Source organism: Cokeromyces recurvatus (assembly GCF_025118155.1).
Source record: "Cokeromyces recurvatus strain NRRL 2243 chromosome Unknown BX663scaffold_47, whole genome shotgun sequence".
NCBI classification, from domain to species: domain Eukaryota; kingdom Fungi; phylum Mucoromycota; class Mucoromycetes; order Mucorales; family Mucoraceae; genus Cokeromyces; species Cokeromyces recurvatus.
In genome coordinates this window covers 1-23786 of record NW_026251433.1, presented here as the reverse complement: position 1 = coordinate 23786, position 23786 = coordinate 1, and the positions used below count along the sequence as shown (strand labels likewise).

At 31.6% G+C, this 23786-nt stretch overlaps 14 protein-coding genes across 14 annotated transcripts; 8 read left to right on the top strand and 6 right to left on the bottom strand.

The window, feature by feature from the left end:
* Positions 1-387: 387 nt before the first annotated feature.
* On the top strand, positions 388-1244 carry BX663DRAFT_444018 (adenylate kinase-domain-containing protein; the record flags this gene model as incomplete). The annotated part of the gene is made up of 3 exons (XM_051523600.1): positions 388-610; positions 684-1093; positions 1164-1244. 3 exons carry the CDS (start codon positions 388-390, stop codon positions 1242-1244), a joined length of 714 nt encoding a protein of 237 aa, XP_051377918.1.
* A 258-nt stretch (positions 1245-1502) lies between these two features.
* BX663DRAFT_546771 (40S ribosomal protein S23) lies at positions 1503-2360 on the top strand (the record flags this gene model as incomplete). The annotated part of the gene is made up of 2 exons (XM_051530976.1): positions 1503-1506; positions 1927-2360. 2 exons carry the CDS (start codon positions 1503-1505, stop codon positions 2358-2360), a joined length of 438 nt encoding a protein of 145 aa, XP_051377917.1.
* A 367-nt stretch (positions 2361-2727) lies between these two features.
* Positions 2728-3898, top strand: BX663DRAFT_556253 (uncharacterized protein; the record flags this gene model as incomplete). The annotated part of the gene is made up of 2 exons (XM_051531702.1): positions 2728-2809; positions 2877-3898. The coding sequence occupies 2 exons, from the start codon at positions 2728-2730 to the stop codon at positions 3896-3898; spliced, it is 1104 nt and encodes a 367-aa protein (XP_051377916.1).
* Positions 3899-4561: 663 nt separating this feature from the next.
* Positions 4562-7213, bottom strand: BX663DRAFT_274771 (acyl-CoA dehydrogenase/oxidase C-terminal). Its single transcript, XM_051521970.1, has 10 exons — positions 6974-7213; positions 6795-6908; positions 6691-6709; positions 6522-6630; positions 6357-6444; positions 6211-6267; positions 6089-6155; positions 5908-5991; positions 4826-5811; positions 4562-4675 (listed from the first exon to the last, which is right to left on the bottom strand). The coding sequence occupies exons 1-10, from the start codon at positions 7175-7177 to the stop codon at positions 4661-4663; spliced, it is 1743 nt and encodes a 580-aa protein (XP_051377915.1). The 5' UTR covers positions 7178-7213; the 3' UTR covers positions 4562-4660.
* Positions 7214-8546: 1333 nt separating this feature from the next.
* BX663DRAFT_526481 (MBOAT, membrane-bound O-acyltransferase family-domain-containing protein) lies at positions 8547-10369 on the bottom strand. The gene is made up of 4 exons (XM_051529907.1): positions 10083-10369; positions 9692-10024; positions 8818-9610; positions 8547-8721 (listed from the first exon to the last, which is right to left on the bottom strand). The coding sequence occupies exons 1-4, from the start codon at positions 10333-10335 to the stop codon at positions 8628-8630; spliced, it is 1473 nt and encodes a 490-aa protein (XP_051377914.1). The 5' UTR covers positions 10336-10369; the 3' UTR covers positions 8547-8627.
* Positions 10370-11626: 1257 nt separating this feature from the next.
* On the top strand, positions 11627-12059 carry BX663DRAFT_526478 (uncharacterized protein). Its single transcript, XM_051529906.1, has one exon. The coding sequence runs from the start codon at positions 11655-11657 to the stop codon at positions 11943-11945; it is 291 nt and encodes a 96-aa protein (XP_051377913.1). The 5' UTR covers positions 11627-11654; the 3' UTR covers positions 11946-12059.
* On the bottom strand, positions 11941-12789 carry BX663DRAFT_526474 (Spo7-like protein-domain-containing protein). The gene is made up of 4 exons (XM_051529905.1): positions 12600-12789; positions 12485-12552; positions 12314-12423; positions 11941-12257 (listed from the first exon to the last, which is right to left on the bottom strand). Exons 1-4 carry the CDS (start codon positions 12745-12747, stop codon positions 12017-12019), a joined length of 567 nt encoding a protein of 188 aa, XP_051377912.1. The 5' UTR covers positions 12748-12789; the 3' UTR covers positions 11941-12016.
* Positions 12790-13462: 673 nt separating this feature from the next.
* On the top strand, positions 13463-14293 carry BX663DRAFT_462639 (uncharacterized protein; the record flags this gene model as incomplete). Its single annotated transcript, XM_051523977.1, has 2 exons — positions 13463-13817; positions 14085-14293. 2 exons carry the CDS (start codon positions 13463-13465, stop codon positions 14255-14257), a joined length of 528 nt encoding a protein of 175 aa, XP_051377911.1. The 3' UTR covers positions 14258-14293.
* Position 14294: 1 nt separating this feature from the next.
* BX663DRAFT_274627 (programmed cell death protein 2) lies at positions 14295-15901 on the bottom strand. Its single transcript, XM_051521969.1, has 4 exons — positions 15816-15901; positions 15613-15726; positions 15374-15546; positions 14295-15278 (listed from the first exon to the last, which is right to left on the bottom strand). The coding sequence occupies exons 2-4, from the start codon at positions 15721-15723 to the stop codon at positions 14333-14335; spliced, it is 1230 nt and encodes a 409-aa protein (XP_051377910.1). The 5' UTR covers positions 15724-15726; positions 15816-15901; the 3' UTR covers positions 14295-14332.
* A 1867-nt stretch (positions 15902-17768) lies between these two features.
* Positions 17769-18047, top strand: BX663DRAFT_416944 (uncharacterized protein; the record flags this gene model as incomplete). The annotated part of the gene is made up of 1 exon (XM_051522359.1): positions 17769-18047. A coding segment is annotated over one exon (279 nt), but the record flags the coding sequence as incomplete, so codon positions are not given.
* A 296-nt stretch (positions 18048-18343) lies between these two features.
* On the bottom strand, positions 18344-18861 carry BX663DRAFT_274452 (uncharacterized protein). The gene is made up of 2 exons (XM_051521968.1): positions 18859-18861; positions 18344-18801 (listed from the first exon to the last, which is right to left on the bottom strand). The coding sequence occupies exon 2, from the start codon at positions 18626-18628 to the stop codon at positions 18398-18400; it is 231 nt and encodes a 76-aa protein (XP_051377908.1). The 5' UTR covers positions 18629-18801; positions 18859-18861; the 3' UTR covers positions 18344-18397.
* BX663DRAFT_490429 (uncharacterized protein) lies at positions 18641-19597 on the bottom strand (the record flags this gene model as incomplete). Its single annotated transcript, XM_051524952.1, has 5 exons — positions 18641-18724; positions 18915-18992; positions 19147-19252; positions 19317-19505; positions 19587-19597. 5 exons carry the CDS (start codon positions 19595-19597, stop codon positions 18641-18643), a joined length of 468 nt encoding a protein of 155 aa, XP_051377907.1.
* Positions 19598-22588: 2991 nt separating this feature from the next.
* BX663DRAFT_444062 (uncharacterized protein) lies at positions 22589-22747 on the top strand (the record flags this gene model as incomplete). Its single annotated transcript, XM_051523601.1, has 1 exon — positions 22589-22747. A coding segment is annotated over one exon (159 nt), but the record flags the coding sequence as incomplete, so codon positions are not given.
* Positions 22748-23519: 772 nt separating this feature from the next.
* Positions 23520-23774, top strand: BX663DRAFT_411268 (uncharacterized protein; the record flags this gene model as incomplete). Its single annotated transcript, XM_051522295.1, has 1 exon — positions 23520-23774. A coding segment is annotated over one exon (255 nt), but the record flags the coding sequence as incomplete, so codon positions are not given.
* Between the last annotated feature and the right edge of the window lie 12 nt (positions 23775-23786).

Below are 23786 nucleotides of genomic sequence, written 5' to 3'. Positions count from 1 at the left end.
TAACATTTATTTGTTAAATAATAATAATAATGAAAATAAAAATTGCCAGACTATAAAAATACTTGTTATTATTCTACAGTTCATATTTATTTAATTTTTTTTTTATATACATCATGTTTCGTAACATTATTCATAATAGTCATCGTTTAGTTAATGTTAATTTTCGGCGCACTACAGCTCATCGCTTTTATTCAACTGCCATTCCACCTCCTACACCATCTAATAATGGACGACCCAGTATTGCAGCAATGTTAGCAGTTGCATCCATGGGTTTTACCGCCTATTATACTTTAGTTAAATCTAGAGAAGGAAAAAGTAAGTTTTTTCTTTTCTGTTTTTTTTTTCCTTAAAAAAAAAAAAAAAAGTTAGCTTAATATCATTATAGCTATGCCTAGAAGAAAAGAATATACTACAGCAGAGGAAGAAGAAGCATTGAGGTTGAAAAAAATAGCTGAAGTAAAAGCAAGAAGGGAAGCACAACAAAATAAGCCTATACCTGCTTTTTCTTCTGATGAAGTTACAGTTGTTTTCGTTCTGGGTGGTCCAGGTGCTGGTAAAGGGACCCAATGCGAAAATTTGAAAAGAGATTATGGATTTGTTCATTTATCAGGTAAAATTAAATAATAAAAGGAGGAGACATAAATATTTGAAATAACATTTTTTTGTTTGTTTGTTTGTTTAAGCGGGAGACTTATTACGTGCTGAACAAAAACGTGAAGGATCAAAATATGGAGAATTAATTAATCATTATATTAAAGAGGGACTAATTGTTCCTATGGAAGTTACGATTGCACTTTTAGAACAAGCTATGAAAGATGCAATTGCTGAGGGTAAACAAAAAAGATTCTTAATTGATGGCTTTCCTCGTAAAATGGATCAAGCTATCAAATTTGAAGAAGTAGTTGTGCCTTCGAAATTAGTGTTGTACTTTGAATGTCCTGAAGAAGTCATGTTAAAGAGATTATTAAAAAGAGGAGAGAGTTCTGGACGTGTAGATGATAATATTGAGTCTATTAAAAAACGTTTTGCTATCTTTAAGGATACTAGTATGCCTGTTATTGAAGCATTTGAAAAACAAGATAAAGTGAAGAAGGTAATATTTATGTGAATATGCTTTATATTATTCGTATTATAGATAGTTATAATTCATATTATATACATAGGTTTCCTGTGACCAATCAATTGATCAAGTTTATGAATATGTGAAAGATATTTTCGACACTATTTTTGCTGCTGAAAAATAAATAAAGCATTATACATATACTATAATTATATAATGTAGATGTATATAAAAGGCCTTCCTCCTTTTTTATATTCTTATTATTCAGGCACAAAAAAAAAAAGGAAAAGAGTATCGGAGTCTGAATAGTCCGATCCGAACTCTTTTATATTTTCCGGCTTTTATTATCTATTCAAAATAGTGTAAAGTATTGCCTGGAAAATATTATGCCAAAGTCTGTGGGGACTCAATAATAACCTTCTTCTAAAATTATCTAGCAATAATGGGTAAGCATCAATAAAGACAAAGCATCAAGAGATATAGATTTATTTGTAGGATATAGTGGATTCAGTAATAAAATAAATGAACTAAAGGATACAAAGCTATATGGATGGATAGATATCAATTTATTTTTTGATTTAATATTTATATATAATCGACCCTACTTAAAATTAACAAGAAACACATTTGATTCATGACCATAACATGCATTTAAGCTGTAACAACCAACTAAATGAAAGAATAAACATTAAAAAAAAAAGAAAAGAAAAAAAAAAGAAAAAACTTACAACTTGCACACACACACACACACACACACACACACACACACACGCATACACATACACAATGTCTTATAAATTTTATATCTCTTGATGCATAAATTGACCTTACTAGTATGTAATTAACATTAGGAAATTAATTAATAGGTAAGGGACAACCTAGAGGTTTGAACGCAGCTCGTAAGCTCCGTATTCATCGTCGTGATCAACGTTGGGCTGATAAACAATACAAGAAGAGAGCTCTTGGTACTGCTTTCCGTTCTTCTCCCTTCGGTGGTTCTTCTCACGCTAAGGGTATTGTTCTTGAAAAGATTGGTGTTGAAGCCAAGCAACCTAACTCTGCTATTCGTAAGTGTGTTCGTGTTCAACTCATTAAGAATGGTAAGAAGGTCACTGCTTTCGTCCCCAACGATGGTTGTTTGAACTATGTTGATGAAAACGATGAAGTTTTGATCGCTGGTTTCGGTCGTAAGGGTCGCGCTATTGGTGATATTCCTGGTGTCCGTTTCAAGGTCGTCAAGGTTGCCGGTGTCTCTCTTCTTGCTTTGTACAAGGAAAAGAAGGAAAAGCCTAGATCTTAAATAGTTTTTTTTTTCAAATATATTTTTTTTTCCTTTGATTGTGTTTGTTATATCATTATATCTTTCCTTCTCTAATATGTAATATAAAAGAGAGGAAAATAACAATAAAGCTATTATAAAAAGTATAGCGTTTTTCTGGTTATTTCTAGTAGTTTGTAGTAGTAATAGTAAGAATAATGATAACGAAATGTGGAGTTTAAAAGTTAAGTAATTCAAGGGAATATACGGTATTTTATTGGTTAATGGAATAGAACACACTGGAAAGAAGTCAGTTTGCATATTAAAATATATAAATCCCATGTTTGTTTCTTTTTTTTTTTTATTGTTATTTGTTTTTTGTTTTTTGTTTTTTTTTTTATAAAATAAAATGGGTAAAGATTATTATGCTATTCTCGGTATTCCAAGAGACGCAGATGATGAGACTATTAAGAAAGCATATCGTAAATTAGGTAATGTAATTAAACCGTTTATGTAAAGCAAACGTTATATACTTACTTATATTCTTGTTTTAATTAGCATTAAAATGGCATCCTGATAGAAATAAAGATAAATCTGAAGTAGCTAATGCAAAATTCCAAGAAATTGGTGAAGCATATGAAGTATTAAGCGATAAAAATAAGCGAGCCATCTTTGATCAATATGGTGAAGAAGGATTAAAAGGTCGCGGTCCAATGCCGGAAGAGGGTGGTGCTGGAGGTTTTCCTGGAGGAGGCGCTGCTGGGGGATTCCCTGGAGGCGGCACCTTCCATTTCACATCAACTGGTCCAGGTGGTGGATTTCATCCTTCTGATGCTGAAGATATTTTCAAACACTTCTTTGCCTCATTCGGTGGAGGCATGGGAGGCATGGGAGGTATGGATGATATGCCTGGTGGCTTCTCATTTTCAAGCAGCACTGGTGGCGGTATGCCCGGTGGTATGCCTGGTGGTGGCAGTAGTCGTCGTTTTAGACAGCAACAACAACATCAACGACAATCTCACTTTGGAGAACCTGAAAAGCCTCCTGCCATTAAGCGTCCTCTTCCCATTTCATTAGAAGATCTTTATAAAGGTGTAGTAAAGCGTTTGAAGGTGACTCGTAAATTACGTGATGGCGCTACAGGTCGTCCTGTGACAACAGATAAAATTTTAACAATCAATGTAAAACCTGGTTGGAAGGCGGGTACAAAGATTAGGTTTCCTGGTGAAGGCGATGAATTAGAAAATGGCCAAACTCAAGATATTGAATTTGTTGTTGAGGAGAAACCTCATAGTGTATATAAACGTGAAGGTGATAATTTACGTATTACCATTCAACTTACATTAGTCGAAGCTTTAACTGGATTTCATAAGACAATTAAGACTCTTGATGATCGTACTTTAAGTGTCAATAATACCAAATCAGTGGTTCATTCTGGTCAAGAGTCTCGTGTACCTAATGAGGGTATGCCTAACTCAAAGACAGGTAGAAAAGGTGACTTACTTATTACTTATGAAGTGAAGTTCCCTACTTCATTAACTGATGCTCAAAAGGAAGCTATCAAGAAAGCCCTATCTTAAAATATATAGATGTATATATATATATTTTAAAGCTATTCTTATCTCATATATATTATATTATATACATATTTTTATATATGTATTTATATATTTGTCTTCATTTTCATGCTCCCTTGTATATAGTATATATACACGCGTAGACACTCACATTACTTATATCTCCCTTTTTCCATTAATACGTTAGACATTGTTTCCCTTTATTTTATTCTTTTAACATTGAATGTAAATACTTTAAATGTATAAATAAAACTAATACATAAAATTGATGTAAAAATAAAGTTACATTATATCATTTGTAGAAAATTTATGTCGTACGATATTTAGCTTTTTTTTTGCATAAAATTATACAAGGAAAATATTAAAATTTTTTGTTATAGTTTTGCAGATTTAATATAATCAAGATTACTTCCCCGATGAAGGATTTGTAAAACCAAGTTCTATAAATATAAAAGTTATGATACACATGTATATATTTATGTTTGGTAAAACGGCTACTACTTTGAGTTTTCGCATATACACTTACACTAAGTTTAGTATTTTCTGCCTTATGATTAACAGGATTCATTTGAACAGCTTCCCATAGAGCTTCATAGGCACGGCCATTACTTTGACCCAAGGCAGAATTGAGTTCTTTATCCGTAAACTCAAAACTGTCAGTTAAAGAAGCAGCATCAACAGCAATACGAGAAATGACTTGCCTATATTTTTCATTTAACTTACTAAGTTCAGAAGGATGAATAGTACAAGTCGATAAAAATGTGGCTAAAGAAGTATAACCTAAAGTAGAAAGACAAAACTAGTATAAGAAAGAAAAAAAAATAAAAAGAGGGGGAGGAGGAGAGAAAAAAAATTACACAATGAGAAATCATTAAAAAAGAAAATCGCATTTGTGTTGTATATAAATACATATATATATATATATATTACCAAATCAGAAACAGATTTTAATATGGAACCTAAACTGGCATACTCTGTACTAGTTTCAATTGCTTTAACTTTGTTGATCAGACTCTTCAAGACTAAATACTCAGCATGAGCAAGATTAACTGTCCAGCATTCCATGTTTAAATCAGACCAAGCACGCCCATTTTGTAATTGCTGTCCAAGGTTAGCTACAAGACGAGCAGAACGTATAGCAAAAATGTTGAGTTGCACATTAGGGTCCAAGATTTGCTGGCCCGCATCTTGGTAGAAAACAAATGGTTTTGTCATATCCTTCTCTACTGTAAGTGTGTAAAGATAATCAGCAGTATCTGAGGTGACCTTTCCATTTTGAACCATATGCTCGAGTTGTTTCAAGAGGAAACGTCCAACCTGTTGTGCCAAAACAAAATTATCCCCTTCATAAGTGTTGGAAGGAACAAAGTCTGCAAAAAGATTAGCAACCCCGCTAAAGATTGAATAACCATGTCCACCCATTGTCTTGCGACATTCTTCAATACCTTCTGTTGAGCGTCGTGTACTCCAGCTTTTAAGAGCACAAGAAGTAGCATGGATCTCAGGAAGCAAATGAGCATCATTGGATTCTAACTGTTGCATGAAGGTATTGAACTGTTTATACAGTTCTTCACTTGTGATGATTTGAGCGTAAGCAGTAACTAGAAGAGGCATCAAGCGATGCTGTACTGAAGAATATGAAATAACCTGAGATTCTAATGAGGAAGATAATTTGCTTGAATCTTGACTGGGTGGATCATAGAATTGACGACGGACTGTGCAATAACGAATGGCTATTGTGATTGCCTTTGCTAATTTCCAGCCCGCATCTGCCACAATATCGACGCGAAGCTTAACCATACTACCATAAGAAAGTTTGTTATGAACAGGAGGTATATATTGCCCCTCTTTTGTGACTTTAGCAAACTTCATAAGCATGTTTTCTCGAGGGATACGAACATGATCAAAGAGAGCAACTATGAAAGAAAGAAAGAAAGAAAGAAAGAAAAAAAAGCGGGAGGAAAAAGTAAATGAGTTTTTATGTTGTATATTGTATATATATAAGATTTTACAGCCATTATCAACTGCAGCAAAACCGCCATATGCTTTGGGCCCAATATCGCCGACTTGTACACCTTTATATGGTTTCAAATCAACTATGAATCATATATATATATATATATATGTTTGTATACATGAGTACTTTTTATCCTTTATATTTATAGGTTAACTTCTTTTTTTTTTTTCCTTTACTTGGAGATCTGATTGGAACAATAAAAAGGTGGGGACCATATGTTTTTCCCATGATAACTAATTGAGCCTAGCCAAAAATTCTTAGGAATAATGCTTTAAAGAATCAAATAAGATATCTATACCTGCACTACAGCATGGGTGCTTGCGACTCCTAAACCACCAACCCACCATTTAGCGGCCTAAAGAAAAATATATATATATATATGTTATTGTTAATATATAAAACCCTTACTGAGACAGTTGAATAGTATATGATAAGAATAATCACAGTTAAATCAGGACTATGGATGACAAACTCATCAGTGGTTTGATCAAAAATAGCTAAAGTGTTTAAACCTAACACATTTGAGCCATGACTATATCAAAGGAAAATCAGAAAACTATGAATGCATTTACTGTATATATACATTGATTTTGATGAGAAGTTGTGTACCTTAATTCAGTTTGAGCATAGCAACCAATAATAGCATGTCTCTTTGAGGCATTATACCATTTTTCTACTTGTTCAGTAGTACCTTGTGATTTTATAACAGGCATAAAGGCTATATATGGTATATATAAATGTATATGTAAATGAATTACTTGATGTATGCATATTATACCTGAATAATGAAGAGCAAGCTATGGTAGTTAAAAGAGAAAAATAGGTTAACTTTTTTTTTCCTCTTTTAATTAAACAGTTATATTATGTAAAATAATCGTTTACAGGTGTCATTATTTCAAGTTGTTTAAATAAAGTAGAAAACTCTTCATCATCTAATTTTTTTTCATCGACTAAATCGATTAATCTTTTTGAAACAAGTAAAGATTGATATAATTGCTATATAAAATATTAATTAGATATACAAAATATATCTATTTGCATTATATATATATATATATTACTTCTTGCCGATTTTGAAAAGGTATCTTTGATTTATCAAATAATGATTCCTGCTCTATAATGTTCCTCACATAATTTAACTTTTTTATTGCTTCAGGACCTCCACGAAGTAAGTAAAGCATAGAGCCTACTGAGAAAGTGGCTTTCATGCGTGCTTCCTGAATATCAGTGGACATCTGAAGTAAATATTTGTTATTAACTGCCATGACTGTGCGAATATAGAAGAATAAGTTACAAAAAAAAAAAAAAGGAAAAATTACTATTTTATTTTGTTTTTTTATTTTTTTCGTTTGTACCTTAAAATTTAAATTACAGAGATTGTGCCACAACAGACGTTTATACTAATTTCAATTATATTAAAGAGAGTAATGGTAGTTTTCAAAGTCGTACCAAGCTCCCTATTATGATATGTTGAAAATAATTGAATTTATTCCTCAAATAGCTTTTAATTTCCTTTTTTTTCTTCTTCTTCTTTTTGGAATGGGCAGATTCCACAACAATATCATTACTTTTGTCAACTTCTTCTAAAGCTGCGTATTTGCTTCTTCTTTCGATACACTTTCTAGCTTTGTCTACATACTTCTTTACAGTTTGAGTTTTGATATAAGTTATTAAAATGGCCACAAATGCTAATATATTGTTATCCGCCTAATGTTCATTCTCTGTAGCAAAAGCTCCTGTATTTAAAAGATATAGTACACATATTTTATGCCTTTTTTTTTGTCAAGCCCCCAATCTTTATGCTTATTTATGTTTGTAATGTTTACAGCTAAAGAAAATAGGTTGGGCCAGCAAAAAAAAAGAAAAAAAACACCCCTTTTTCATTACCTACAGTAAAGTCTGTACAAGATAGTAATGATAAACTAATTTCTTAGAAGAGTTAAAAGCTTTACTAAATACTTTTTACTTTTTTCATGAGGATGCTTTTATATATTATTGAACTTTTTGAGGCACATGTCATCAGAATGTATAGAAGCAAAGTAAATCTTTCTCTTCTAGTATTTTGCAAGAGTTAGATTACAAATACATATACATTTATAGTGTCAGATTATGATTTGCCAATCAAGATTACTGATACCCGTACAGAAGTGGAGTAAACAAGAACATGTCAGGTTTAAGAGGATAGGTACTTTTATTTCCTTCCTTTCTTGAATTTAAATATACTCCATAGTAGTCGAGTTACAATGTTTTACTTTGTAATGAACCTTGATAATATATATATTTATATATGTTTGTGTGCATTTATGAGAGCAGTCAAACAAGTGGAATGCTTTGATTCTACTTTCAACAAGATAAAATCTAAACCAAAGAACAAAACGAACGTAAAAGCCTGTAATGTATTCTTTTCAGTATGTAATAATACTCATTATTAGAATTATTGCTAGTAAAGTGTATAGGAAGAAGGACAAGAGCTACTATGAAGCTTCGAGACCAAAAAAAAAAAAAAAAAAAAAAAAAAAAAAAAATGCACATTAAATTATTTGAGTTGTATAAAATTTGATATATGAAACGGGTTAAAGCAATAACCTGTCCTATCGATAAAGTATATAATTGAAAGGCACTTTTTTTTTTTTTTTTTGTTCGTTTTCATTTATTTGAAAACATACACAGTAAATAATAAATAAGTTTCATATGAAAGCATGGGAATATGTGTACTCAAGTAGTACTATTTGTAATTTTATGAGTTGCTGTCCATTGATAATAATAGAGTAAAGCAATTGTAGGCTGACCAACAACACAAAATGTTATCCTAACCAACCAACCAACAAAAAAACAAACAAACAAGGTGGTAAGTTGTTAACAATCGTTATAAAGAAACTAATTCTTTTCTCTCTTTTTTACTTACCAAAAGATTGTATTGCCAAGAGAAGTACCTTTTCCTCTCCATTTCTCTATTGCTTGCGTAAAAGCAATTAAAGGAATTTGTCCAAGCATACCAAAAAAAGCAAATCCGGTAATTGAATGTGTTGGAATACCGACAAGGACTTCATGCAAGACAGCAGAGACGAAAAAGACAAGTAATTGACACAAAGCAGGAGGAACACCACGTTGAACAGCAGGGATATAGACATGGCGTTTAAAGAAAAGATAAACCGGTCTATTCCATAGTCTCCAATAAGTCACCAGATTACCAGAATTCCACCAAGCTAAATAAAAGGTACGATCACCGAATCTTAATACCTCTGCTAATGCATTTAAAAAGGCATGAAACAAAGCATAGAACATTAAAAGCCAAATGACAACAGCAGTAGTTGATAGTTTTAAGACTCTTTCTACGATTGTAACTATATCTTTATCCTCCAGAGCTTTAATTGAATTTGCTAAAGTAGGTTTTGCATATTGTTCAGAAAGGACATACATCATAGCTAAACAAGTGACCAATTCTCCAACACGTTTCATAAAGAATGTTTTACGAAACTTTTGAGAACGAGGATAAGAAGGTTGATAGCATAAAGTAGGTGCAAAGAAAAAATATAAAAGATTTTTTATATTGATATTATTTGGATAACTGGCATCTTCTGTATAAAATTCCTCTGATTTTTTAGCAACATAAGATTGACGTAATTCATGATTTACAAGAGCATATGAAGTCAACTTTAAGAAAGCAATTAAGCAAATAAAAAGGACACTAGAGCCAACTGCATGAAATATATAAGAAAAAGGTAAGTAATACTAAATAAAAAATAGGCTCTATGTGGGAAGACTTTTTTTTTTTTTACCAACTGGATGATATATTTGAGTATAAATAATATAAGATGGAAAAGTAAGCAAGAATAAAAGATGACATAAATGAGTGACAGCGACAACTCTTTCGAGAATAGTTAACTTCTTCAAGAAATCTGGCTTTGCATCCTTGGCAGTTGTAGCTAATTTACTCATACCAAATTCAAGCATAAAAGAGATAATTAAACTAATTGGGACAGATAACCAAGCAATAAAGGAAAAGACAAAATCTTTAACTGGTATATGACTGTGAGGGGATCCAATTAATAAACCATATTTCATCCAATTTTCAATAATCAACCGAATATTACTTGCACCTAAGATAAGCACTATTTTGAAGAAGATATTAGTTATTACATATTGATATTCTATTTTACACTTTATTACTTCCTAATCTTAAGAATCCATTATAGTTCTCTGGCGGTGCCTCTTTTGATAATATAGAAGCTTTTGTAACAGTATGAATAGGTAAAACATGGGAGAATCCTGAATATCTAATTACTGCTGATTTTTGCTTTTTATTCTCTTCTAGAATAGTGCTTGGACCTTTTTTATTCGTAATATTCAAATATTTCCTATCTGATTGATCATCTTCACTATCTGTTACAACCTTTAAAGGCTTTTTTCTTATACTTGTCATTTGTTGTTAACAATTAAAGAAAAAGAAAAAAAAAAATAAAATAAAATAAAATAAAATAAAATAAAATTGTAGAAATAAACTTTGAAACACAAAATATGATATCACATGCAGCATTTATTCAATTGTAACAAAAAATAAAATAAAAGCCACTCCTTCTATTTTTATTTTTTAATTGTAACAAGATTTTCTAGACAACATGTTACTTTTATATAAAAGATTGGCAACAATTAATCATGTATAACAGGAATTTAAACAAAAGTTAGTGACAACCTTGTAAAAAAAAAAAAAAAAAAAAAAAAAAAAAAAAAAAAAAAAAAAAAAAAAAAAAAAGAACAAAAAATTTTGTTTTTGTGTAAAATAGATGGAGTCAATTCCATGACATTAAAGGAAAGGTTATAAAACCAATCACAGTTAAAAAAAAAAGAAATAAAAAGATTATAAATTGTGACATTTAATGTTATAAAAAAAAACAAGATAAATATTGAACTAATCAATAAACACATCAAAATTATGATTTAATGCTAATGAATGCGCTTGATAAAAACTAAGAAGAAGGTATATAATGGAGGATTCTTTCTTAAATGTCTCTTTTATAGACTTTAATATGTATATGAAGCAAGTAGAGTTTTAAAGTATTAAGATAAAGTAGCGTTATCTGTATTTACAATACCGATGAATATGAGGCTCTGAACATATCATAATTGCTAAAGTTTGATCAAAGAAATGGCTGGTATTTTTTTTTTTAAGAAGAATTAAGGATATAAAGAATTGAGTAAGAACTACACTATTAGTCAAAGGAAAAAGAAAAACAGAGTTAACCAAAAACCTCTTTGTATTCAATAATATCACAGTGGATGTCACAAGTCAAATATTCATTTTCTTTTACAAAAGAGATTAATTAACCAAGCCATTATCCTCCCCGAGTTATTATTGCATGTACAGCATATTAATAGAGAATAACGAAGGACGCTCAATAGCTTCAGACGCTTATAATGAATTGTACAAAGTATAGTGAAAGAGGCTACGAAGGATACTTTGAATGACTATCATTGCGTGTTTAATTTTCTTTTCCCCAATAAACACTATAAACAACTATTGGATAGTATTCAAACATATGAGTTAAAGGAACATACTTGCTTCTAAGGTGTGGAGATCAGACCTTATAAATATTAAAGTTAAATCTTGTCAAGTATTTCCGAAAATGTATAAATGCATTCAAATAAAATTGAGGCCCCGGTTTTTTTATTTTTTTATTTTTTTTTTCTTTTTTTTTTTTTTTTTTCTTTCAACTCCACATTATATCTTTGAAGAAAAAAAAAATGCTTAAAAATTTATCAATAATAGTACGACGTACATATACTTCCTTAAACAGACCAGGTCCAATACCTTTAGGAAATAAAAAACAACAAAAAGAAATGTTGGATCTTATTCGAAAGAAACAATTAGAAGATGTTAATAGTACTAATGAAATGCATAATGATGTAATTCAAAAGCCAAAACCTGAATTTGAAGGTGATGTAAATCCGAAAACAGGTGAAGTTAATGGACCTAAAACTGAGCCTGTTAAGCACAATGATTGGAGTTTTGGTGGTAGAGTGACAGACTTTTAGAAAAAAAATCCCCTTCCCTTTTAATAAAATAGATTTTTTCCTTTTTTTATTTTTTTTTTATTTTATTTTATTTATAGTGCTGCTGTTGTATTATTAGTTGTGGTAGTAGTTGTGGTATTCTTACTATTATTTTTTGATTTTTTTAGTTTTGCCTGTCTTGCCTTTTTTCTTGCATGATATTGTTTACGATATGCTTCAAACCCTTCTTGGAATTTTTTCGGTATTTTATTTAAGAAACTTAATCCGCCACTTTGTTCTTTGTTAAATTCTAAATTAAATGAAGCTAATGAATTATTACAATGAGGAACAAATCTATTAAAAAAAAATAGTGTTGAGTTAAAACATTTATATAGATTTAAGCATCTTACTTTTGAGCATAAACTATTTTTTCTGAATACATTCCAGATTGATAAAAGAAGACTAATCCTCCAGCTATGCTTAAAAGAGCTACCGTATTCAATAGATGAATTATAAATTTCTGATTAAAAGAAAAGAAGATAAATAATCAGCAGCATAAAAAAAAAAGAAAAAGAAATTACTTTGCTTGGATCAATAAATACAGCATAGAAGAAATAGAACAAAGAAATGAATAAACTAACAAGCAATACTTCACGGAAATGAGCTATGAAGTACACAACATGTATTAATAATTACATTCATATTTTCTCTTTCTCTTTAGTAGTCTGATCATATTGCTTCGTAATCGCTCTTCAAAAATAACTAAATCTCTATAAGTTGCTGTATTATTTTGACTTATTCTTTGTATATTGGGTATTTTCTCAGGGCTACTTTCCACATTCATTTTGAATTTGTCTACAACTTGTTATAAAAATGAAGAAAAAAAATAAATAAATAAATAAATGATGATGACAATTTTTTTTTTTTTAATTAAATGATAAACATCCAATCATATTACAGTAATGTACTACCATATTAATAATATACATAAATTGTATAATACATGTATTATTAAATTTGCTTGAGAAAGGAGAAAAAAAAACATAGCGTCATGATTATTATTACCATATACAAATTAGTATATTACTGTTGCTAGCAATTAATAATGACATAAATACACACTAAAATAACACGTATATTCAGGCACTCATATCCATTAACTGATAGCATCAGAAATTCATGACTATGCAATAAATAGTTGTTATGAAACAATGCATTTTTTTATATAAATATATCAGTAATAAAGAAGAAAAGGAGATAGTACCACGATATGGAGATAGAATAAGGTTCTTCTTCCTACTGTAAGTATTGTTCTATGTAAACTTTCTCTCATTCAATGTAGAAATGGATGATGATGATACACTAAATTTGAAGTTCCGTTGTCAGTGACTTTGACATTTCTTCTATAGATCATCATGACATAACTGTTTATGCAATAAACAAGAAAATAATTCTTTTGATAATAATAGTATATAAAGTAACCTGTCTCTTCAACTTCTTTTTTTTTTTGTAATTTATTTATTTCTTCATTTATTTATTTATTTATAAAAAAAAAAAGGATGTCCTCTTTAACAAAATCTACTACTGTTCTTTTTGGTGCTATCAGTCGTGCTACGGCTACCAAATCTGTTTATATCCCTGCTTCTTCACTTCATATTACTTCCGTTATTCGTCGTGAAACAGTAGCAGATAAAGCAAAGAAAGTTGCTAATGACACTAGCAAAGGTGCAAATAAAACAGTGAATGCTACAATGAAAGATGCTGAAAATTTTACAAAGGATGCAAAGGAAAAGGTTGGACAATATAAAGATCAAGCTTCATTAGCTGCTGAACAATTAAAGGACTCAACAAATAATGTAAATAAGCGTGTTGGTGAAAAATTAGTTGATGCCATTGACGGTGCTGAAAATTTAGGTGAGGCAGCTTCAAAAAAGACAGAAGAATGGAAGAATCAAGCTGCAAAGAAAGCAGAAGAATGGAAGGATACTGCTTCTAATACTACTAAAGACTTGGGTGACAAGGTGGGTCAAGGTATGGATGCCGCTGAAGATATGGCTAACCTTGCTTCCAAAAAGACTGAACAATATAAAAAACAAGCTGTTGATACAGCTCAAGATTTGAAGAATAAGGCTCCTTCTGAAAAGACAATTATGGATACTATGAAGGATGGTGTAAAGACAGTTGAGAACATGATTGAGAAATCAAAGGAAGCTATAGGTATTGGTGCTAAGAAAGCTGATCATAAAATGGATGAAGTGAAAGATGAAACTAAACTTAATGCTAAGAAAGCTGCTAACTATGTGGATGAAGCAAAAGATAAAGCAAGTCAGCAAGTAAAAGATAAAATGAGTTAAAGATGATGACACAGATATTCTTATTATTATTTTCTTTAAATAAAAATTGTGATTTTCATTTGTACATAATTTATTTTAATCAGTCTCATATTGTACAATAGCAGCTTCTTCCATATAAGCAATATCATCTATTGAACTTGGATGGCAGTCTTTTTGACAGGCAAATACTAAAATAGTACCAAATTCCATACCGATATTCCAGCTATCTAATAAAGTCTTTGGATCCATATTTTTTGTATTCGTCGTAGGTTGTTCCTTAGCTGCATATTCAGTTGTAGGTAAAATGGATAAAATATTGGGCATCAATTGGAATTCAAATACACGAGGTCCATTGCAATATTTGCATGGACTTGTTATTAATTGTTGCTGTTGAGGTTGTAAGGCAGAATAAAATAAGGGATGTCCATTAAATTCATATCTAACACACTGAGAAGGCGCATATTCGACTCTCTCTGTAAACTTCTTGAATTGTTTATCAACGCCTCTTGGCAATTGTTGCTTCTCATATCTTTCTCCTTGCCATACTTCTCCTTCATCCATTTCCATAAGTAAGTTTTTTTCCATATCTAAATATTCTTGGTATCGACTAAGATCAATACCCATCATTGAATCATCAAGCACTTCATCATCAACATAAAGATAGTATCCAGGGAAAAAAGGAAGTGTGCTTGTATCAATTGGATCTTGTTGAATGCCTAATTGACTCATTTTTTCTATAAGTTGTTCTGCTTGTTGGTCTGTATTTTTCTTGGGCGGTAATGTAGATGCAACAATGGAAGCTGCTGTCGTTGGTTTAGAGGAAGCTTTAATCATACCAAATCCATTACCAGTTACAGGATTTCCAAAGGATCCAGCTGAATTACCCCATAAATCGCCTAATTGAAATCCTTGTCCGAATGCCTGTTGATTTTTAGCTGCGGCTGCTTTTTTCTTTTCTTCTCGTTTACGCTTTTCCTCTTCTTTTTGTCTCTGTGCTTTTAAATATCCTTCATCTATCATATGTGAACGAATTACAGAAAAACTATTATTATTATTATTTTTTAAAAAACGAGTTACAATATGTTAGATAAATGACTTTATTATACGTATTGTTCTTTTTTTTTTCTTTTTTTTTACCTTCCTTCCTTTCTCATACAGGAGCGCTTATTACAACCCCATACATAAAACACACGATGATAAGGAGAATCAGATAATGGAGCATAGCTTTGAAATATAAGGTACATAGGGTCACCACAATTATGACATTTACAAACTTTAGAAGAAGGTGGTGATTTAGGATCAAGCCAGACCTATACATGTTTAACGATTAATATGAAATCAAAAATATATACAATTATAATTAAATAAGATTTTACAGGTAAGCCACCTAGTTTTGTAGCATAGGCATCGTCGTCAATTTCGATTTTACCATCTAGAAAACCTAGAAGGACATTAGAATTCTTCTTTGATTGTTTTTTATTTGACATGATCTAAAAAGCAAAAAAGGAAAAAAGTTTTTTTTTTTTTTTTCATTATCATTAAATTATTCGCCGAATAAAAAAAACAAAGTTCACTCTACATAAAATTTGATTTGCTTAGTGAAATGTCAAGTTCTTTGTCAAAAAAATAAAAAAAACATAGTTTATTTAAAGATTTTTCTTTTCTTTATGTAAACAAGGTTCGAAAAAAAAAGAAAAAAGTTGTTATTAAGTGTTTAATGTAATCTCTCAAATTACTGTTTAACAGTCTCATCAATTTGATCTTGTGATTTTATTTTTTTACAGGTTACATTACTTCAAAAGACCTTTTTTTTTGCCTAATAATCTTCAATTGGATTCAGGAACGGAAAATATAAGAGAAGAAGAGGGTAATTATGCATAGACAAATCCTCTTTCCTATATATATGCTTTCTTTAATTCCTTTTTGTGAATGGAGGGTATTTTCATTGTTTATGACAATGTATAGATCTGCAAAATAACAGCTATCAAGTATATCTAAAATATTTCTAATATGCTTTCGAAAGTGCTCCACTTAGTACTTCTAAACCAGTTTTTATTTCTGAATATGTCCTTGTCACTTTTGAATAAATCATAGTTACATTAGTATATCTCCTGATGAGGTATATTTTTTTTTAAAAAAAAATTATTACTCCATTTTATAATTTATACAATAATCATTTCACGTAGTGCTTTACTGATTAGGAGTTTAGCTGTGTTCATCGACATTCTGTAGAAAAAGGATTGGCTAAAATCAGCGTGTACTATTTCATGTTGTTTCTTTTTAAAGCACTCATCGATATCTAATTAGGAATATAAATAATCAAAATGTATCAGAAAAACAATTATCTCCAAATTTTACTTTACAATGGCGAACATCCTTTAATAAATGTTGGTTTAAAACTGTCCTGCATTCTAACCTTTACTGTTTTATATATTACTCTTCTTTAGTAGAGTTGAAGTGTCGAAAATTTTGGATTCATGTTGTTTAAGAGTGATAAAAAAAACATCACAAGAAAAGCTTTCGTTTGCTATTCCAAGCTTTGGTAAATATAAGGAACCTGTACTTGAGTTATCAAAGTTTTTTTTATGAAGCAGTGTATTCATTTGTCCTGTCTGTTGAGAAAGTTAGACAACATAGTTGAGCTTTTGTGGATCATATTGGGACAAAGGGTTTGTTGAAAATACTTGAATAGGTAGTAATGACACTGAAACTCATCCAAAAGTCGACATAAAAAAAAACTCAGAAATGTAGGAATATTATTCCAGTATTGAGAACGATAGCGTGAAAGTAGCATCAGGATGCCACGCTGCCATATTTGAGTCGCTATTAAACCAAGAAGAAGACGTAAAACGAGGTTTCAAAAACACTAGTCATTGAAGGAGGAGAGTAGATGTCCATGGAGATGATTAACTTGAACTGTTGTTATTATTATTGTTCATATAGGTGTAAGTTTTTAGAATTTTAGTAACAGGGTCGTATAAAAAGAAGGTGAATATCAAAAAAAAAAAAAAAAAAAAAAAAAAAAAAAAAAAAAATCTATTACAGTGTATGATATATTAAAACAAACACACACGCACACACACACACACACGCACACACACACACACACACATACACGTTCAATAGAATAAAGTAACAAAGATTATGAAGCTTTGAAATATACTAAAGCATTTCGTATTACTGCTTTGACAATAAACAATGTCCATCATACAATATACTATGTACAAGCTATAAGATAGATTTTTTATATTTTATTTCTAGCTTTGAACAAATTGATTCTCATACATTCTAAGGCGAGTTCTCTTAGATTTAATAATAATATATTATTGCTATATTCAATATTATTAGATATAAATTATTTTTTACCAGACAATGTCTAAAAATATGCTTTATTAGTTTTGAAGACATGGCAAAGAACTAGATGAAAATAATTTATTTTTATTTCAAGCGACACTAGCTTGTTTATTCATCAGTAAATGCAACACTCGGCTTTATCATAGGAATATAATCATGAAAACTGTATGAGTTTTCTGCAATGACAAGAAGAGAACGGTTTCGTTGCGTGCGATGGCGACTTGGTTGGTTATCTCTTGGTAAACCCCAAGCCTGCCCCTTCCATCTAAACGAACTCTTCACACGCTCACATAGTTTTTCTTGTTTACATATGCACAACCGCCTTCAGATGCCCAAATCTATTGAAGATCCACTCTCTTATCTCTTGAATCTATTACCATCAACATTCCATACGAAGAAAGTGAAAAAATCAATTGATGCCTGGCTCATACGCTGGCCTTCCATATGTGCAATTCTGCTTGGAGATGGACTATCTAGCTTCACTCCCAAATCCCTGAACCCTCTGACCATCATCTTCTTTCAATACAACAACGATTTTCTGATAGTTAATTATCATCACTTATACATATACTTTAACATTTTCCCTTTTATCCCAAAAGGGTTTTTCTTTCCTTTTTTTTCCATAGCGATCTGGCCAGGGCAAAACAGCATATATAAATGCTATGTGCTCATTGGTCATTTTTTAATTTTTTTTAAATAAAATTCTTCTTAATCGTATGAGTTTTCTGCATTGCTATCTTTTGGTAAAGACTCCATCATAATTTTCTAATAATAAAAAGAACAGCAACGTTAGTTGTTAGAAGTAAATCAATAAAAAGTATGATTATATACTTTAAATGCAAGAAAAAAACCAAGAGATAAATCAATATTTGCGTATGTCTTTGCTGTTGTTGGTAAAACTATGCTCGGTAAAAGGTACAACTGATACCCGCTAGTTTTATTAAATTCCGTAGTATACATTTCAACTTCAATATCTGAAAAAAAGAAAGCCAAATGTTCGTAATTCTTTTGTTGATTTAGACTTCGTAATTCTAACATTCAATTGTCGTTTCATAACCTCAGCAATTCGGCAACGGTCTTCTTCCAAAAGTGCTGGTAACGTTCCTTTAGGTTTAATCTCTCCACAACCAATTTCTATGTTTTCAAATAAGAAAATAAAGTCATTCATGACTCTTTTGGTGCTTTTACAATTGGTGTATCAAGATTTATTCCTATTATTTTATAATGAATTATAGAACAAAAAAAAAGATAAAAGAAAGAATACTAACCACAAAAATGAAATCAAATCTTGAACTGGGAACAAATAAACTAGCAATATACTCACATTTTGGACAGTATAATCAGCCTCAGGTTGCTTCTTTGATAGAATGTAACTTTCGTTTCTTGTTTGATGAAAAACTGTCTGTGTGACGAAAGTTAGCAACATAGATAAACTTAATTGAACTGAATCAGTCAAAAGGGGTGGATAGTATATCCTTTTCTTTACAATGCTCTATTCAACAATATTAGGTTTTAAACTACTGTAACTCAAGCTTCTATATTAATATATTACGTACAATTTTCCATTGTTGCATCATGTTTGAAATTTTATTTGTAAACACCACTGGTTCCAAGTTCAGTTCATTTGGTAACTGAGATTGATACATAATACCTGATAATTGTCTATAATGTATATTTTTCTTAATAATACTGATACAATTTTTTATTATGTTTTAGTAATACTCACAATCTCTCATCAAAAGAAGAAGAACAATCCAGCCACTTGGTTTCTCTTTCATGGCTGTTTCCTGATATATCAATTTCATTTGAATGCAGGGCATAGGGCATAGGGCCTGCAATTATATTTATCTCCAAAGTAGCTTGGTGAACTTCCATTATACGCACTATCAGAGGTCTGAGAGGCAAGTTTCTCCATCTATCAATTATTTTTTTCTTTTAGATTGGCTGTAGTTTTTTTTTTTTTTTTATGAAGAAATTTATAGATATGCCAGCTTACCTGTTCGCCATTGCTAAATATAGTATCGTTACTACCGTGTCATTCCAAATAAATAGCGACTTATGAAATATAGTTTTGCGGTTCTGGCAATGTAATTTTGTGATTTTAGAAACTTAGTTCGCGGTCTCTGACCTTAGACTTTGTGCCCATTGCCATTTAACTTTGGGACCCCGGACAAAAGAGTTTGTGGAGACATTTCTGAAAATGACAACCAACCAAAATTCCTCAAACAATTATCGGGCTTTGCATATTTTTTCAAGTGCGCAATTTGAGAAAAAATGTATATAAACACATTAGATTGACTGGTTGGCTTTCTTTACCGAAGCAGCAACAATACCAAATTATCACTTTTAAAACCTTTGTAAGTTGAGGAGATAAGCTTATCGTCAACAATTCACTCACAATAATTCTGTTTTTGATATCTACATAATATCATCTAATCAAACCTATTAATTTGTTATGGACAAGCACAATACCCTCTTGAATTCCAAATCTACTAGATGTACACCTATGGAAGATATCCTCCCTTCCCATGCTGGTAATGATATTCAAGATATCCATGCTAGAGTTCAATGTCCTCAGCCTACCAATCAGTTACTTACCAGTGCATCAATGGAATGGTCTTCTAGTAACAATGGGCAGGAAAATTTTTTGGTCTTTTCTACCTTCAGACCTAGCGGAGTATCTAAATCAAACAATATCTCTGCTCTAAAAAAGGCTCAAACTTCTGGTGGAAGGCCTAAAAAAGAACAACCATCTCTGGCCAATCGTCTTTTTAAAACTGGCTACCGCAAGTATACAGAAGAGCAAATTAATCGTCTCCTTTATAGATGCTTAATTGAAGGAGAAATTACTGCGCATGTTGCCAGAGATATTGGGATCAAGGAGCGAACTGCACAAGATTATGTCCTTAAGGTCCAAAAGCTTGTCGAAGAAGATAGATTTGCCGAGATTACGGAGGTAAACAGTGATGAAGAACCGGCTGAGCCCACCGTCCCTACTGAGCCAAAAGAAAGAAAGTATGGTAACCAGAAGCTCTTCAAAGTTCACACAAAGTTTTTTTTTGGAGCTTTATGAAGCAAACCCTACGTATACTTTGGAACAGGCCCATGCTGCTTTGATAAGTGCCTTTGAAGGAATGAAAATCATCCCCCAATGCAATTGGAAAGCATCTGAGAAAGCATTGTAACTTGACAATGAAGAAGTTTCAAATGGTCTCTTTGGCAAGAAATGATCCCAAAACCATTGAAAAGCGAAAAGAGAAAATTTTGGAGTGGCAAAATCTTCCCGATTTTAGCTACTTCAATAACTGCGTATTCATTGACGAAGCCGGGTTTAATATGAAGATGAGGAGGTGCTATGGTAGATCCATTAAAGGCACACCAGCCAAATCGCTTGTTACTACCATTAGGGGCATAAACATAACTATTCCTGGTGCCATGTGCGAATCTGGTATTATAAATCTTTCTGTTAAGAAACCCACGGCCGTAATTTCAAAAAAGAAGAGAAAAATCAACTTTGACACAGATGTTGAAATCGGCATAAATGGAAAGGTTGGAACTCGCACTGAACAATTTATGGCATTCCTGAATGAAATAATGAATGAGCTGGATGCCGCTGGAATGAAAGGGCGATATTTGATTATGGATAACGCTCCTATCCATCGGTCAAAAGAAATTTAGGATTTGGTGGTGTCGCGTGGGTATAAGTATATGTTCTTGCCAACGTATTCACCTTTTTTAAACCCAATAGAGGAAATGTGGTCAAAAATCAAATATGGCATCAAAAGAAATGATCTTACTGACAAAGATAATCTTATACCACGAATTATAGAAGCAGCAAAACAAGTCAGTACCTCTGATTGCGAAGGGTGGATTCGCCATTCAACTACCTTTTTTGAGCGATGTCTTAATCTAGAGAATATGCTTTAGTTTTTTTTTATTTTATTTTTTTTTTTAATAAATAAATGTGTTATTTTTGGTACCTGGGAAATCTTGGTTGATTATCATTTTCAGAAATGTCTCCACAAACTCTTTTGTCTGGGGCCCCAAAGTTAAATGGCAATGGGCACAAAGTCTAAGGTCAGAGACCGTGAACTAAGTTTCTAAAATCACAAAATTACATTGCCAGAACCGCAAAACTATATTTCATAAGTCGCTATTTACTTGGAATAGCACTGTATAACTACAGCCTTCACCCTATGTATACCATTAAAGATTAGTGATATTATTATATAAATTAAAAGATAGTAAAATTTATCACTCCACTCTCATCATTTTTCTATAGTAGCAAAATAAATTGTTAAGCAATATGGATAATATGATGAATACCCTCGACTTACGTTTTGTCTACTATGTTCTTTAGTAGTTACATTCTAAATGTATTAATATATTCTTTATGGTTAACATATTCGCTGCGTAACTACATTGATATTTTATTAATGTCTTTTTACCTCCAACTGATAATACTTTCTTTTGATATTTGAGTGATATATATCTCTTTCGCGTTCTTCATTTATTACGCATTTTTCAACTTCCTTTTGTTGAAAGAAGGACTTAGCAACATTAGAATTTAAAAACTGGAAGCAGTTACTTTTAGTATAAATAAGCATTGTTTCTTCTTAAAAAAAAATAAACTGTACCTGAGCCACACTCTTTTCATATTTTTTCACAAGATGCTTAACTTCATTGAAGTTTTTTCTTCGTTTGATGTTGTTAATTGCTAATGTAAAACTTGCAATGGCGATCTCTTTAGTATTAAGGGAATATTTTGTTAAAATTTCAGTTGAAATTGCTGGATTTTCTTTAGAGTGTCAAAGAAGATTTGTTTTGGTTAAGGGTTTGGTTTTTGGTATTTGGTATTTGAGTCATAAAGGAACAGATGTTGTTCCTTAACTTTAGTTCTTATAACCAGTAAAACTATTAAAATATGGTAATTGATTTGATTGGCTCGTTTGTAGACCTATACATTTTAACTAGCCAAATGAGGCGATTTATGGAGACTTTCCTCTTTCTCGTTCTTCTCCTTGCCCTCCTTTCTGGGTTGCTCTCTGTCGCATCCTTTGGTTCTTTGATACCCTGTGTAATCCCGAAGGGGATTACACTACTGATCCTGAGCCTGGTCAAGTCTGGCTGCTATCCTCTTCCCTTGGTGGTAATTAAGTCTTGTTCCTTTGTTCCTTTCCTACCTGTGGTCGAAAGATAGTGTGGATACTGCCCTCTGGTTCGCCCCTCCACTGCCAAACTCTTCTAGTGCACGATGCGAGGGAGTCCATGGTTTTGAAGCCTATTGAGTAGCCACTTGTTATCTTTTTCCCTTATTTCTTTTTTCCCTTTTTTTCTTCTGAGGCTCTTGGGTTTTTAGTCCCACCCTCTTGTCTTAATTGATATGTAATTTTATACACTTTTAGTCCCCCTTAGTTAGCAGTAATGTTTAAAAAAACGAATGCATAATAACTAATAAAATATATAAATTTTCGCCTAAGGAGACTTTCAAGCAAATTTAATTTTTCTTGTAGTATGCCATAACCTTTGATGTGCGCTTTTTAACTTCTAACTTGTGTTTACAAGCCTTTGTGTGGTCACATATCCTGGCACCGCCGCTGATACAGAACGCCTGTCTTCCGAATGGCTCAATTAATACCTTCACAAGCTCCGTACGCTGGCTTCGTTTTTTTGTGCGTAACCTTCGTGTTTCTTTTCTGCCTCAACTGGATAATCGTGATAATTTCTTCTCCTTATCAATTCAATAATTTTGGAAAGTTGTCATGTATTCCCACGCTCATATTGTTTTTTTTATCTTTCGCTTAATCAATGTATTCCGCATAAGGAACTTCTTGTTAAACTCAATTCTTACTCCTCTGCCTGTTCTCTTTGTGGCTCTGGGGAAGACTCCCTCTACCATTTTCTCATTTAGTGACCCATTAAACAATAAATCTGGCAAGGAGTCCTCTCCATCTACTTTCCATATTTGTATTTCTCACCAGATTGTCTATATCAAACCCTTCGACATCTATGGCATTCTGATTCAATGACTGATATTGACCTCTATCTAGGAATCATTTACACAACTCTTTGGCAACTTTGGAATGTATATTGGAAACATGGCATTACTAATCCTGTTCCTTTCCCTACCATGGCTGTCTACAACATTATCCCTAGGATAGTTAGTCAAATTAACAAACTCATCCGTCCCTACAAA